The sequence below is a fragment of the Lepidochelys olivacea genome (assembly GCF_965140295.1).
Source record: "Lepidochelys olivacea isolate rLepOli2 genome assembly, chromosome: 13".
Lineage (NCBI taxonomy): Eukaryota > Metazoa > Chordata > Testudines > Cheloniidae > Lepidochelys > Lepidochelys olivacea.
Window position 1 is genome coordinate 3,323,582 of NC_140423.1, and position 15,678 is coordinate 3,339,259.

Sequence of the window (15,678 nt, forward strand, 5' to 3'; positions counted from 1 at the left end):
GGGGAATTAGGACACCCCTTGGTTTCACACAGGCTAAGAAACGGGGCATGACTTTTGGACCCCACAGATCGGTATCTGAATGAGTGTCCTAGAAGAGATGGACTCCATGTCTCCTTAGCTTCTGGCGTCTGTCTGCCTGTAATGATTTCTCTGAATCACTCATCACTAATTTCTCAGCCCTCCCTTTGTGCGTTGAACATTCCTGTTTGTTTTTCATTGGCCAGGACTACAATAATGTCTGCTTTTCCATTCACCCAAGGATCTCAAAGCACTACACCGATATTAACTAACCCTCGCAAGCCCCCTCTGTTGCAAAAAGGGCTGAGATAGAGATCAGTCTCATCCTTCACTTACATGCACATCGGTGCAGAAGGGTCACACGCAAATACACACAGACAAAACCACTGGCATCAACTATGGGACATTTCCTACATCTCTGAACTGTTGCTAGAATGCTTTGGAACTGTGGCTCTGTGCGACCAGTCACCAACTGCTCTGTAAAATCAAAGGCCTGAGACACAGAAGTTCGGTACTTAACTATGAACTTTACTGACCACTTCTGTGCTGCTTGGGTACCCGTACCACATGAGTAAAGCTCCATAAATTCTGGCCCAGCAAACTTGCCAGGCAGGAATCTAAAGGGAAGATTTCCAGGACATTCCATGTAGAGAAGGGTGATAAATACCAAATGAAATTTACAGCACAAGCCAAACCTTCCAGTCCTTGCCTAGCCCATAAGCAGCCAAATTCCCATGGAGTTCAGTGAGTTCTGGGTTTGATAGGAGTGCTGCTTAAGTACAGACTCAGGCCCTAATTCTGCAAAGTATTTAAGCCCATACTTAACTTGAAGACTTCAGAGGGATTTAAGCACATGCTTAAGTCCCTCTTAAGCACTTAGCTGAATTGTGGCCTTAGCAAAGATTGCTAGATTAGTCCCTCTGTGAATGAATAACCTTATCTAATTAGTGCCCGTAATGCAGTACATGTGGGAGGCATCTTTAGCCCATTAAATAAGAGTTGCACGTATCCTAAAGCATGTTAAAACAAGGATTAGTTAGTGGTTAAAAATATTGCCTGACCTGACACAAGTATCCAAGGCCTGTTATGCTCACAAAAGTTTATGCTCAAATAAATGTGTTAGTCTCTAAGGTGCCACAAGTCCTCCTGTTCTTTTTGTGAATACAGAGTGACATGGCTGCTACTCTGAAACCTGTTAAATGTTACAGGAAAGGAAGAAAGCTTAGGAAATGTTACAAAAAGGGCAGAGCCAGATATCGTCATATTGCCCAATACTACAGTCAGGGCCATCCCTAGTGGGGTGCGCCCTGGACAAGTCAGCCTGTATGGGCTCCCTTAACATTTTTTATACAGGTGAAATCTGGTGTGGGGAGGGAACACCAGTGCTGGGGGGCAAGAGATGATGGAAAGTCACAGGATGGCACCTGTGTTAGGGGCGAGGGGGCCCCCTGTGCTGGGGAGTCCCAGAAAAGGGAGGGGTCCGGGGCAGAAGGGCAATGGATAAGGTCAGCCTGGTGCTGGCGTGTTCCGGCGGCGCTAGGATGCTGGCGGCGGTGGGTAAGCAAGAAAAAGAAATAGAACACGCACTTCCCGCCGGTGAGTGCGGGCCTGACCCCTGCTGCCGGTGCCAGGACCCCTGCTAACTCCCTGGGCCAGCTTGGCCCCTCAGGCACCCCTAACCCCAACCCCCGGGCCAGCCTGGCCCCCGAGGCACCCCTTACCCCTTCTCCCCAGCTGGTCTAGCACCTCCCGTATGACACATGCACACTGAAGCACGGGGCCCCCAAAGCGCACGGCCTGGAGCAGTTGCCCTGATTTTCCATACCCAAGGGACAGCTCTGACTACAATAACATCTGCTTTTCTGTAACACCATTCACCCAAGGACCTCAAAGTGCCAAAGAGATATTAACTAACCCTCACGAGCCCCCTCAGAGCGAGGTCGTAATACATCCCTGATGGAGATAAGTAAGCTGAGGTACAGAGATGTTAAACAACATAACCAATCTCACACCACAAAGCAGAGGCAGGAAAAGAACCCAGGAGTCCTGAATCCTTTTCCTCTGCTCTGTTACATCACATTCTCCCACTGGAGAAACAGTAGCAGCAGCAGGTGTCACAGCTTGTTAAACGGGAAGGGAATGGAAGGGGAGAGGCCTTGGAGTTCCTGAAGGTGATGTTTGCCCTCTATGAATCCATCACCTTTAGCCCAGGCCAGGGCGTTAACATGAACACGAGAGAGGCCGAAGCCGGTCTGAAGAGAAAAACGGGCCAGTAAATATATACAGTGGAACCTCAAAGATACGAACACCAGTCAACCGGACATCACGTGAAACCGGAAGTAACCAATCAGGCAGCAGTGGAGACAAAAAACAAAAGAACCCCTCCCCCCCAAAAATAAAACCCCAGCAAACACTGAACTGAGCCTGTATTGCGTCTGAAAGGTAGGCACATCTGGGCTGCCTGTCCCCACCCCCATGTGCTGGGCAGCCTCATACAGAGGTGGGGACACTGAGATTAGCAGGCAAAGCTGTGAGCCTCCGCTGCCAGCCCAAGACAGCCAGAGCAGGAGCAGCACTGGGGTCTGTGCTGCTTTCCTGGAAGCCAGGGGTGCTGTTTTTGCCCCCCTCCCCCAGCTGGGAGGGGGCTGGCGGTTTCTACCACCCGCCCCCCCACCCCTCCTCCCCGCTGCCAGCCAAGAAGCTGCCTGCAAGGAAGTTGCCTAGCTGCGTCTGGAACCTGCCCCAGGCCCGGAGTATGAACTGCTGGAGCCAGAGTTAGGAATATTTCAGCGTTACAGCCAACTTCCCTTCCCACGGTGTCTGTAACTCTGAGGTTCTCCTGTGTGTGTGTATATACACACACACACACAACCCAAATGGACCATATCCTCAGCGGGGGCAATTTGCTGCAGCTCCACAGATTCCAGGTTTAAGCATCCATCACAAGCAGAGCGAGGCTAATTTGTACCCAGACCCCAAAACTTTATTTCCTGCTCCCAGCAGAACGTGGGCTCCTACTCACCCCAGAGCAGAATCCAAGCGGCTTGGTTTTACCTTTGCATCGTGCCTCAGCCAGCTCTCAGAGCCTTGGCCCGACCTGCCTCGAGTTTAACGGCCTCATTCAGGAACTCAGGCTGTCTGCCTCAGGCACCTTGTCAGCCCCTGCCTCTGAAGCCCCCCTTTGGCTCATGGAACCGACTGGGACCTCAGAAGGGACTGTGCATTCATTCGCCACATGTGGATCCCCAACTTGCATACACAAGTTGCTATCTGGCCGCCCAGCTGCCTGATTTACATGTGCAAAATGGGTGTGTTTCCATATTTGTGGGTGCAACGAAATGTGGGCACAATTGGGTGTGAAAACGTGCAGCCCCTGGCTAAAATCCCTGTGGCCGTGAAGCTCTTTAGGACACAAATGATCCCAAGGCCCCTGAATATCTTCTATAGAACCCAGACTGGGATGGGGATACAGCTGAGTTTATTCTACTCAGGCTCCACCCACAACCCCAAACCACAATGCCAGAGTCACTGGATGGCTCTGCTGAAATGACCAGCAATGGGGTAGTTAAAACATATTAAAAGGGAGGCCCCCGTCCAGGTACAAAAATGCACTCCTACTTCATCGTCTAACGGCACTGCACAAGCACACCCAAACGGCGAGCTGAGCCTCTGACTGCGCCCAGTCACATGGAGAAGGGTTTGGGGGCATTTGCTCATATAAAGAGCAAGACATTTAATATGTGTAATGAAATCTTACGTTCTGCAGTAACTGCACCAGAAGTGCCGGTGTGCCTCCAAGCACTGATTCAATCTGTAATGGATCTTACTGCTGTCACGGAGTCCCTGGGCGATGCTCTGGAACTGCTCCCCATGAAGCCAGTCAGGACTCTGGGGCAGTCGCCTTTCTGTGAGCAGCCTGTCTTCAGGACACACAGCTCACACAGCTTCCACCTTCCTGGGTCTGACCTCGGAGCATTCAGCATCCTCTGCCCCTCCGTGCGCTTCCCCCCAGCGAGTCCGCTCAGGCGGGGCTCCTGGGGAAGCCAGAGGGTCCTGCACCCCAACTTCGCAGTCAGACGTGACTCTCAGCCAGCCAGCAAAACAGAAGGTTTATTAGACGACAGGAACATGGTCTAAAACAGAGCTTGCAGGTGCAGAGAACGGGACCCCTCAGCTGGGTCCATTTTGGGGGGCAGTGAGCCAGACAACCACGTCTGCACTTCACTCCATGTCCCAGCCAGCCCCAAACTGAAAACCCCCTCCAGCCCCTCCTCCTCTGGGCTTTGTTCCTTTCCCCGGGCCAGGAGGTCACCTGATTCCTTTGTTCTCCAACCCTTCAGCTCTCACCTTGCAGGGGGGGAAGGGCCCAGGCCATCAGTTGCCAGGAAACAGGGTGTCGGCCATTCTCTGGGTCCAGACTCCTGCACACACATGCCCTCTAGGGCTCTGCAATGATCATACACCCTTACTCCACCCCCTAGATACTTAAGAACTGCCTAGGGGAAACTGAGGCACCCCCACACTATTCAGAGGAAACATTAAGAACAGTCCCACTTCATCACAACTGCATTAAGCCAGGTTTTTCACAGAGCCAAAGCTTAATAAAAGCTAAAAGGGCAAAATAAAAATTCCAGGGGCTGAGAGAGTATCTAGATTAATATCTCTGGGGCTTGATCCAAAGTCCGTTGGGAGACTTCCCTTTCCCTTCAAAGAGGTTTGGATCAGGCCCTTGATTCTCTGGGCACTTTCGTTGCATCCGCCACTTAAACCGCGCTGCAGCTGCATGTGTTTGCATGCAGTAACCATGCATAGAGCTACAACAGATAGTATGGAACGTGCAGACAGGTTTTTGTAGTGTAAAGAACCATGAAAAGGTCATCAGCAACTTTAACAATGGGATCTGCTCTTAAACAGAATGTAGCTTCCTGCTGTCCTGATTGCCCAGCCCAGGGCTCCGATGCGTCCCAGCAAAATAGAGTTTAAAGCCAATGAAACAGATTGTGAAAGTCATGTAAAGTGAACCAAGGAACCAGTGAAAAGGGGGCTCTGCTCCACGTGCCAGGGGATGTTATTTGACAAAGATCTCAGAGAAGATGAAGCCACACTTGATACCAAAACGTAACCAGTTAAAATACAAACAGCCGGATTCTGATCCCACTGTCCACCGGCAGGATGCTGCTGATGTCCAAGGAGCTACTCCTGATTTACTAGTGTAAGCAGGATCAGCATCACACCCATAAGCCCCTTTCTTCCTATAAAGCATTTGAAAGGCACATGTGTTATCAACACAGATTTTTCATGTTCCCAAGACATTGATCTGCCTGCTAGCTTCTCCAGTCATAAGTGAGACCAAAATGTGATGCTGATTAGAATCATAGAATCATAGAACTGGAAGGGACCTCAAGAGGTCATCTAGTCCAGTCCCCTGCCCTCATGGCAGGACTAAGTATTATCCAGACCATCCCTGACAGGTGTTTGTCCAACCTGCTCTTAAAAATCCCCAATGATGGAGATTCCACAACCTCCCTAGGCAATTTATTCCAGTGCTTAACTACCCTGACAGTTAAGAAGTTTTTCCTAACGTCCAACCTAAACCTCCCTTGCTGCAGTTTAAGCCTATTGCTTCTTGTCCTCGCCTTAGAGGTTAAGAAGAACAATTTTTCTCCCTCCTCCTTGTAACAACCTTTTACTTGAAAACTGTTATCACGACCCCTCTCAGTCTTCTCTTCTCCAGACTAAACAAACCCAAATCAGGTTGGTTTGACACGATTTGTTCTTGACAAATCCATGCTGACTGTTATTTATCACCTTCTTATCTTCTAGGTGTTTGCAAATTGCTTATTATGAGCTACATGTTGCCTGGGATTTTACTTAAGCAGTACCCAACTCTGTGCAATGGGCAGAGTATTGTGCTCAAATTGTGGATCTGTCCTGTCTGTGCATTAAGGCAGGGGTCCAGAATGCCCCAGCAGGTTTCCTGGGAGAGGATGCTGCTTTACCAGGGACCAGACTCTTGTGGTTTAACTTTGTGGAGAGCCTGAAAAGCAGTGAGGTGGTCGTTTAAGGCAGGGGCTGCGTCTCCCAAGGGTGGATCTTTGATACGGGTTTCCCAGCGGTCTGTAATGTGGGTTACAGCACATCCCAGTTAAGGAAGAAAGGAATCCTCCTCCAGAACCATTTTGTAGTGGAGTTTGCACACCCAGAGTGGGGCTGGCAGCTTGAGCCTATCACCATTATTATCTATCACCCGGCTTTCCATAGCTGCTGGCATCCTCCGTCAGGATGCAGGCCCCAGTGTCCAGGCACTACAGGAAGATAAAGTCACTACCCCAAAGAACTTAGAGTCGAATAGCCGCACACCCTTGGTGCTTCCATCTCTAGCCTTACTCCCCCCCGCCCCACCAGTGTGACTGTCCTTTACAACATGCCCCCACCCTGCAGCCAGCTGGCATTCCAGACCTGGTCCCATTTCCTGGGCAGTATCCGGCTCAGAATAACAGCACTGGCATCTGCTCCAAAGCAGTTATACGGCAGCCCACGTGCTTCCCGTCGTCAGTCCGTCTTCACGCAGGGCCGCATCCAAACCCCACTGAGATCAGTGACTCCCACCGACTTTGGATCAGGCCCTCAGTGGAGAGTCATCACTACAGAGGGGAACCATGCAGGTTCCCCTGACCCCAGCAGCTTCAAATGCGAGGCGAGTGGCAGTCACCAGGTGGACAGTGTATCAGGAAAGCAAAAGCAGATGGGTGTGTGTGTGTGTGGGGGGGTTTATGTCCTTCATTAATCATGTTCCCTCCCGCTAGCTACTGTACCACCGGGAGTATCCAGCCCCTGCCCCAAAGAGCCCACCGCGCAAACAGACGAGCCAGGCGCTACTGCTGCCAGAAGTGAGCTGGGCTTGGGCAATGAGGGATGCTGCTGGGCTGCCCCCGCTGCCCCTTCCGTACCAGCTGCCGCCCGCCTTTTCCAAGGAGCCACGTCCACTCTCAGGCTCTCAGGGCTGGAAGAGCAGGAGGTGGGAGAGGTCTGTAGAACACCTGGTGAGCCAGGGCCGGACTCGCAGGGGGATAGTGCAGGTTGGGGGTAAAGGGCTGGAACGAAGGTGCGGTTCTCTGGCTGGCTTCATGCATGGAGCAGCGGCAGCATTGCATGGAGGTCTCAGGTCCGGGAGGGCAGTGGCGGCTGAGACAAAGAGGCAGGTCAGAGCGGGGCTGGGGAAGGCTGGCAGGTCTAGCTCCCTGGGTTCTCCAGGCTGAAGAGGGGGACACCACCTTCTGAATGGAGCCCAACCAGTTCCTACATTATGGCTGGCATCTGTGAACGGGTAGAGAGAGGAAAAGCAGAGGGAAACCGCGCCCCTCTTCCTGACTGGGCCATTGCTCTGGTGCGACGCAGCCCTCCCGCTCCAGCTCCCTGCCAGGAGAGAGCAAAGACGTGCTTCGAGTCTGGGTTCTTGCACATTCCACCCGCCTCCAGCTGGAGCCAGGCTTCGGCTCTCCTTGGATTTGGCTGGTGATTGCCAAATCAAAGGGCCAGTCCCGGCTGGAGGTGTAATGTGAACAGGATTCATTTTCCGTTTCCTTTCCTCTTGGTTTCCCTTTGTGCCACTTGAAGAACAGCCCCCACCAGCCACCGCCACCAGGGAGAACACTGTGCACCCACAGGGCAACAGCTGCTGCAAGGGCCTCTCGTTCATCAGAGGCCAGCTCAGTCCCAGCCACGTCAACAGGGGCGGGTGCAGCGGCCCAGCAGCCCTAAGCTCCTTTAACGTTGAAACCTGCCTTGCCCACACAGCTGGGATAACTGATGTACCACTGCGGGTCCCTGCTGGGATAAGGGGGATGGGATTGGCCCTGGTGGGGGAAGGGGTCTGTGGCCCCAATCCTGCCAGCTTCCACTGACATCAGCCGCGTGGCACACCTGGAGTGTCAGTGGTCAGGCTTGCTGGCCCCCAGCCCCCCACGCTCCTCAGGCCAGGGACACCACCCAGACGGAGGCAGGGACAGCACAGTATCTCTCTGTGAGGGGGCCATTGCTCGCACGCACCCGGTGGGACAGCCTTTGGAGGGAGTGGGGGTCTGGGAGAAGCTTCTGAAGACAATAGAGAAACCCCAGGTACAGATAAAAATGTAGCAATTCCCATTGCTCAGTGAGAGGAGGAGGGAGGTGAAACCTCAGCAGCTGCCTTCAGCACAAAGACCCCCGTGCGCTGCCTGACAGCGAGGGAAGCAGCCCCCAGGAGAACCCGGCAGCTTCCTTGGGGGCGAGGGCCCCGGTGCCACGTTCCAGCTGACTGCCCAAAGCAGCATCTGTCCTGGCTCCTATCCTTGGTTCTTTTACACGGAGGCATGTGCCACGGCTGCCATCTCTCCCCAGCCCCCTTTTCAGATCCCCAGGGACTCAAACTGGCACCACGCTGTGCTGGGAGGAGGTTCATTTGTGGCCACGAGGATTCAGTATGGCTTGGCTTTCCCCTCCAGTTAATAATGCACCTTGGACCCATTAAGCTGTTATGGTCGGCATTACATATTTGCTAAATGCCTGCAACATTCGTATTCCTAGCTGCAGCTGGAGGGACTTCACTGAAATGCCGAGGGATTTACAAGTGTCTATTGCGCTTTTCAGTTTTTATGATATTTTTTGCATTCTCTTTTGACAATTTGTTTGGGAGCTGGGAGCGGAGCAGCTGAAAGAAGTTTGGAGTTCCTGGCCTAGCTTGGGATGGCACCAGCTGAAAGAGACTACGTTTCCACTATGAGCTATGGGCTTGTGACAGCTATGGGCTTGTGACAGTGCTGAGAACCAGAAGCTGAGCCAGCACTGGTAATTGTAAATCCAATTAGTTCCCCCAGAGAGGGCCTGATTGAAGGGAGGGGTGGCTAATTACTAGTTCAGCCTGAGTGGGGCAGAGCTAAGGGGATAATTAGCCCGTTAACTGCCAGAGTGGAAAAGGAGCACAGGCAGGAAGTGCTGGGAGAGGAGAGCTGAGCCAAGTGGAGGCATGCCAGGGTACAGGTAGATCTCTGCATGGAGCAATCTCTCCCCTCTTTTATGGTTGTAAAACTACTGCCCGGGGCTGTACGAGGGTGATGGTTGATAAAGCACAAATACAGTATCCCGTGGTGTTACAGACTGCGGGTATCAAAGCCATTTCTAGGAGAAGACAGGAGTGCAGGGCCATCCCTGTCTCAGGGGCTCACGCCCGGCTTGCATACACACGCTCACACTAGCTCTCATTGGCCTAGCACGAGTATAAAGAGCCGTGTAGCAGCAGCATGGGGCGTGTCGTGGAGGCAGGGCCCAGCTGTGCCGTGTACAAACCGGCCTGAAACCAGCGGGTTTGTGCTCGGCCCAGCTCAGCCGCGTCTCCACTGCCTCTGTCAGGGCTATTTATACTCACGCTGGTTCCGTGAGAGCAACACAAGGGGGGCCAATCACATCCCTAGCTCGTGGCATAGACCCAGCCATGGAGAAATCACAAAATGGTTTCCTTTCCTGAGTTCGAGCTGTGCTCAGCGTGGAAGGGAAGCGCCTTGGAGTAACGTCCCTGGTTGCGAGCCCTCTGCCTTTCGGGCACCAGCCCACCCTACTTGGTGAGTTTGGCCGTGTCCCTTAAAGTCACATGAAGGGCAACAAAACATTAGTGTTGGTGTTGATCCTGGGCTCATTTACACCAGCATAACTCTGCTGACTTCAGTGGAATTCCTCCTGATTTACACTGGACACCTGATTCGTGCAGACTCCAACGTGGTGAGAATCTGTAGATGTGGGGAAAGTTTTGGAGTGTGTTGACCATGCAGCCCTTGCTCATAGACTGCAGAAGGAGCTGTGCCGAAGCCAGGGCTGCGGGGTTGGGACCATCCCTTGGTTCCCAGCAGGGATGGGCTGAGGAAACTGTGTTTTGATTTTGCAGCCCCCATCGGTAAGGTGTGGGTTTCACATAGTTGTCCCTTGAACCAAGGGTGGTTCGGAGTCAGGTTCCATTTCACCCAAACCTCCAGAGTGGAGGAGAGGGGAGTGTAAATTTTTGGGAGAGGGAAGGGAATGGAGCAGCAAATTCAAGGCCCAGGCTGGTAACTTCAACAGAGAGCAGAACAAGTGAGATGCAATGGTTAGAACTGTCCCTTCTAAGCACTGAGGTGGGGAGGGGGATGTATGCACCAGCCCTGACAACATGAATGGGAACCACGCATATAACGATGGGAGGAAGCCATAGAAAAAATTCAAGAAAGAACTAGATAAATTCATGGAGGTTAGGTCCATCAATGGCTATTAGCCAGGATGGGCAGGGATGGTGCCCTAGCCTCTGTCTGCCAGGAGCTGGGAATGGGCAACAGGGGATGGGTCATTTGATGATTCCCTGTTCTGTTCATTCCCTCTGAAGCACCTGGCATTGGCCACTGTCAGAAGACAGGAGACTGGGCTGGATGGGCCACTGGTCTGACCCAGTGTGGCCCTTCTTATATGTTCTTAGACATGGAAACCGCCAGCATGAGAGCATTTGAAACTGTGGAAAAGGAGAGAGCAGGAGTAAGGACAGCAAACAAATAACTGATGCCAAAAGGAGCAACTGTAATTAGAAATGTTATTTTAAGCATTGATCTTATGTTGCAAGCCTCTCACCTGCCTTGTATATGGGTGGGTGGGTATGGAGTCACTAGAGATGGTCCCAATCCAACCCCCCAGACACAAGCACTCCTAAGCTGTGCATGGAGTTCACAACTCCCACCATGACAGCCCCAGGCCCCAGATCCCTCAGACCTTGGGGTGCGTGAAGTCTAGGGTCAGATCCACATTTTGCAGGTGGGCCATAGCTCTGTTGATGATGATGATGCTAGGAGAAAAAGGGATGCGAGAATCCCAAGGTAGCACTTAGTTATGCACGTGAGGTCTTTGGTCTGATTGACTCAGAGACTGTCAGTGCATCGGGGATTCTGGCTCCGATCCAGCACATCACTTAAGCACATGCTTCAGTGAGATGACTCACATGCCAAAAGCTAAGCAGGAGTGTATGTGCTTTGCTGGGGCAGAGCCCTATTTGGTACATGAGCTGGCTGAGAGAGCAAAGAGACGTTTTGCATGGCTAATGCACCAATTTGTACAAGCCTAAAAGTCTTTCTTTGCTCTTCGCTCTCGGTCAGGACCCAATCAGATCCCATCAGCTGGGGCTGGCCTGTTCCCACAGACACTTCAGGCTCTGTTTTAACATCCAGCAGCCAGGGTCATGCTGCTGCACCTTCTCTGCTCAGCTCTGTGCTACTGGGGAACTGTCCAGCAAAAGAGCCCCTAGGGAAGAAGAGCAGAAAGGATCTCAGTGACTCCCTCAAGCAGAGGGAGCCAATGATACAACGGAGCAAGAGCCACACCTAGCTGATGACTCACTTTCTCACCCGTAAAGATCACAGAGGGAGGGATGGAAAGGAAACTTGATCCATTTACCATGAGAGGAGACAAGTTCTGGAACAGCCTTCCCAGGGGAGCGGGGGGATCAAAAAACCTAACTGGCTTCAAGACTGAGCCTGGTAAGTTTATGGAGGGGATGGTGTGATGAGATGCCTACAGTGGCACCCAGCCGAACTGCGACAGCTAGCAGCAAATATCACCAGCAGCTGGAGATGGGACACGAGATGGGGAGGGCTCCGAGTTACTACAGAGAATTCTTTCCCAGGTGTCTGACTGGTGGGTCTTACCCACATGCTCAGGGTCCAACTGATGGCCATATTTTGGGTCAGGAAGGAATTTTCCCCAGGTCAGATTGGCAGAGACCCTGGGGAGTTTTCACCTTCCTCTGCAGCATGGGGCAGGGGTCACTTGCAGATTTAAACTAGTGTAAATGGTGGATTCTCTGTAACTTGAAGTCTTTAAACCATGTTTTGAGGCCTTCAGTGACTCTGCCAGAGGTCAGGGGTCTGTGACAGGAGTGGGCAGTCTAGGAGTCCATGAGACACAACACGGGGTGTGCAGGTAAAGCCTGATCTGAAGCCAACTGAGCTCAATGGAAGTCTTTTCATTGGCCACAAAAGGCTCTGGATTGGGCCCTTAGTGTTTGAGGTTGAGAATTCTGGCCTCGTGTAAGGGAAGCAATGCGTAAGGTTTGCCCATGCTACGCTACTCTGCCAATGGACTTCAGTCCTGACCCTCGATAGCCCTGCTGCTCTGGTCTTGGGCAGCTGTTCCTCAGAATCTAGTCACGGCTCAATGTATGCCACCCAGAATCATTTGTACCAACCACTGTGATCTACTTGAACCTGAATACGGAACATATCTGGGCCACATGGTGGCTTGAAGTTGAGCTATAAATAGCCAACGTGCCTTCAAAGGAGAAATTGGGCACCATGGGTATAGAACTCTCCTTGTCCCCCAGGATATTTCCTTTTGGGCTGTTCCCCAAATTCCCTTTGCTGGACCACTGGGCAGCTGCTGGCTGGAGCTATCCTTCTCTGATGGATCTGTGAAGGTTTAAATTTAGTGTGGACAATAGCTGAGAACTGTTTGGAGGTCAAATCCCTGAAACCATAAGGGGGACCCTGGACCCATGAGCAGTTGCAGGCATCTGAATCATCAGTAATTGTTTTTAAATATTTCTTTCACTCCCTGATGTTTCACTATATCAGGTCTTGCTATTTCTAAGTTGGCTGGAGCCAAGGCACCTGGGTTTGCTGAGCCACAGTTCTGATTTTCCTTGCAGTGGGTTGGCATTGCCGGACCTCCATTCACATCTAGAGAGTAATTCCTGATTTACACCCATGTAAGTGACATCTGAATCAGGCCCAGAGGAGGGTAGGTGACTTGCCCACAGTCTGGCAGATAGTCAGTGGCAGAGTCAGAACAGAACCCAGGAGTCCAGATTCCTTTCAGCATTACAGAAAACACCCCTCCCACAATCACAGACAATGAGCTGGATTCTAACCTCAGTTATGCTGGTATAAATTTAAAGTTTCTCTGTAGAATTTAAGGGGGTTACTCCAGACTTACACTAGTGTAACTGAGGTCAAAATCTGGCCCCATATTTTGCGCCTCTTGATTAAAGCAAATTCTCTTTACAGGCTGGCTCCTCACAAGCCCCCCGTAACAGACTTCATGCCGAATCCCAGAGATGTGCTTGCCTGCCTCATGGCTGCTCTCAGAGGAAACGTTTGGCATCTGGTTAGCCTCTGCAGCCAGACACTATCCCAGAGGTACTGGCTGGCTCTCAGAACGCACTTCATGCAACACCAGCTGAAGGATGAAAGAAAATGGCGATAGGAGAGCCTGAGAATGGACCAGACTCCAGGATCCCTATCCCCCCGTGCCAGGATGATAGCAGCCAGTGGCAATCACTGGACCCTGCAGCAAAAGCTTTGGACTCCCTGTGTCTCTCCCATGAGCAGTGCAGGGAACTTTGCTTGATTTGTCTTAGGTATGGTGTTGTGTTCGTCAGTTGTGTAATATTTTAAATACGAGATAAACTGACGCCGTTTGTTTATCTACACCACAGAGTCAGTGGGCCAGATCCTCAGCTGATGTAAATTGATTTCCATGACACCCCATGGATTGACACCAGCTGAGGATCTGGCCTTTTGTATTGAATCTTCAGAACATGAACAACTTTGGCACATGCCTCCAGCATGGTCGGCACATGCCGTGTGCGATCACAGGGCTTTGTAACGGATATGTCTTGGACAGCACGTAATGAACAGCTGCCCGTCAACTCAACACCTCTTACAAAAACATACAATAAAACCAGAGAACCTTGATTCTACTCCCAGGAGACAACTGAGTAGCCCTCTTCCCATTAACACTAGTCACTTCTCCAGCCGATTCTGATTACAAAAGTGAGTTGCTCGGGACACAGGGCAAGCTATAAAAACAGGCGCAGCCCTGATGGCTGCAGAATTCAGACTGATCTGTCTGACGGCCTTAGTTTGCTACCCGTGTGCAGGTGAGAGGTGCTTCCTGCCCTGCTTCGAGCCAGACACAATGTGATCTTCACCCAGTGTTGGGCATTGGCTCTGACCATATGGAAGTGCAAGACATCTCTGGTGTACAGCAGTGGCAGAAAGGAGATGCCAAAGGAGGCCACTCCTCAGCCAGGTGGTGCAGAGAGTTGCGGCAGGAATGGTCTCTCTGAGCAGGTCTGTTCTTTCATGGGGGATCTATGTGTCACACCAGCTGGGAAGAGCAAAGCCAGAGCCTTCAGACGGCAGTCGGCTTGTGGTCCCCAAAGCCAGGCTGAAAACATCTGTTTCACCCAATCAATTCCAGCTAACGGAACGGACTAGGGGAGTTCACCAAAGTAGCACTTACCTCAAAGAGCCAAACCTATCCCTGGTGCAGTTGACTCAGAGATGACACCCAGGATGAATTTGGACCAAAATGTTTGAATCTGTTTAGTGAGGCGCCCTGGCCCTGACCTTCCCACCCTCCCCACCCAAACAGCAATATTGACACTGGAGAGGCTGGGCAGCCAAGCTTCTGTACGCAGGATTTCAGTGCTCTGCAATGGCATGGCCATTCGCCTGGCCACCTGCAGTGCTAGATGTTGCTCCCCCACTCTTGATACGAGGTTCTGCACAAAACTTTGAATCACCATGAAAACCGGCCAGTTCAAACCCATTGCTTTGCCCTCTGATACCTTGGACACGCTCTCCAGATGACAGCCAGCTAAATTATCCATCCCCTCTTCCCCCAAATGACCCCCTCGAGAATACACAGCACTCTCCCGCTGTGCTTTGCCTCTTCCGGGCACTTTTACAAACCCCGCCCGAGCTAGCCCCGCAGCAGCGCCACGCAGCAGGGAAGTCCAGACGAGAGCCAGCTAACGATGAGGGGGCACCAAGGGATCAAAGGGCAAAGTCTGTGTCTGCTGTTGTGAATTATCCCCGGCCTCTCATTTTGCATTGCTCAGTGCCCCATCCCCTATAACTTAACCAGCTGGCTCAGCTCCAGGTACCACTAAAATGTCCCCTGCATGCCTCCCTCATCCTAGAGCAATAAAGTTGCCAGCTGATTATCTTTTTTGCCCCACCTGCCAATTCTTCCAGTTGCTCAGACTCTCTCCGAGCCCAGCCTGCCCTCCCCGAGCACAGCTCTGCCTGTTGCTATCAAGCTAGAAAGGCGAACTGCAGCATGGACTGTACCTTGTTTCTTCCTTCTGTTCTGCATGAGCATTTCCATGGAGTTGATGAATAACAGCAACATGAAAAGTATCCACTGCATCTGGGCAGGAGTAAATTAGGGCAGGAAAAGAATCAGAGCATCCAAGCAGCTGGGGTGCCTCCTGTCGGATACAGACCGAGCGAGGGCGGCCGAGGGAGACAAAGTGGCTCTTGCAGAAGCAGAGCTCACAGCATCCCACAAGTGGCTCAAGCAGTCATGCAGAAAAGCTTGAAGGTGGCATGAATGGGGCATCGAAGACCCAGGTGGTGCTCAGTCAATTGCTGGGATCATGGTGCCACAGAAGTGATGGCCGGTCCAGGGAGCTTGTCCTTTATATGCAGATCCCAACCCCCCACCCTCACACCCCTCCAAAATATCCCACAGCAACAAACCAACTTGCAAACAAATTGGCTGGAGTTTACCACTCAGAAACGCTCCAGGCTCCACCTCAGCTGGGAACTGACCCACTCTGCTTCTGCACGGCACTTGTACCCCTGCCAGGCCTGAGAATTCAGGTTC

The 15,678-nt window shown here is 51.9% G+C and overlaps 1 protein-coding gene across 2 annotated transcripts in view; it reads right to left on the reverse strand.

Annotated features, from left to right (window-relative positions):
• The window catches only part of RSPO4 (R-spondin 4), a 28,466-nt gene extending 13,029 nt beyond the window's left edge, over nucleotides 1–15,437 (reverse strand). Inside the window, exon 1 of one of the 2 annotated variants that reach the window (XM_084645153.1) lies at nucleotides 15,141–15,437. In XM_084645153.1, the coding sequence (XP_084501279.1) occupies nucleotides 15,141–15,219 (79 nt within the window). In that variant the 5' untranslated portion in view covers nucleotides 15,220–15,437. Of the gene's footprint in view, nucleotides 1–3,775; nucleotides 4,232–15,140 lie in introns of those variants that run through there. The other variant, XM_084645154.1, reaches the window with a different exon arrangement.
• Between the last annotated feature and the right edge of the window lie 241 nt (nucleotides 15,438–15,678).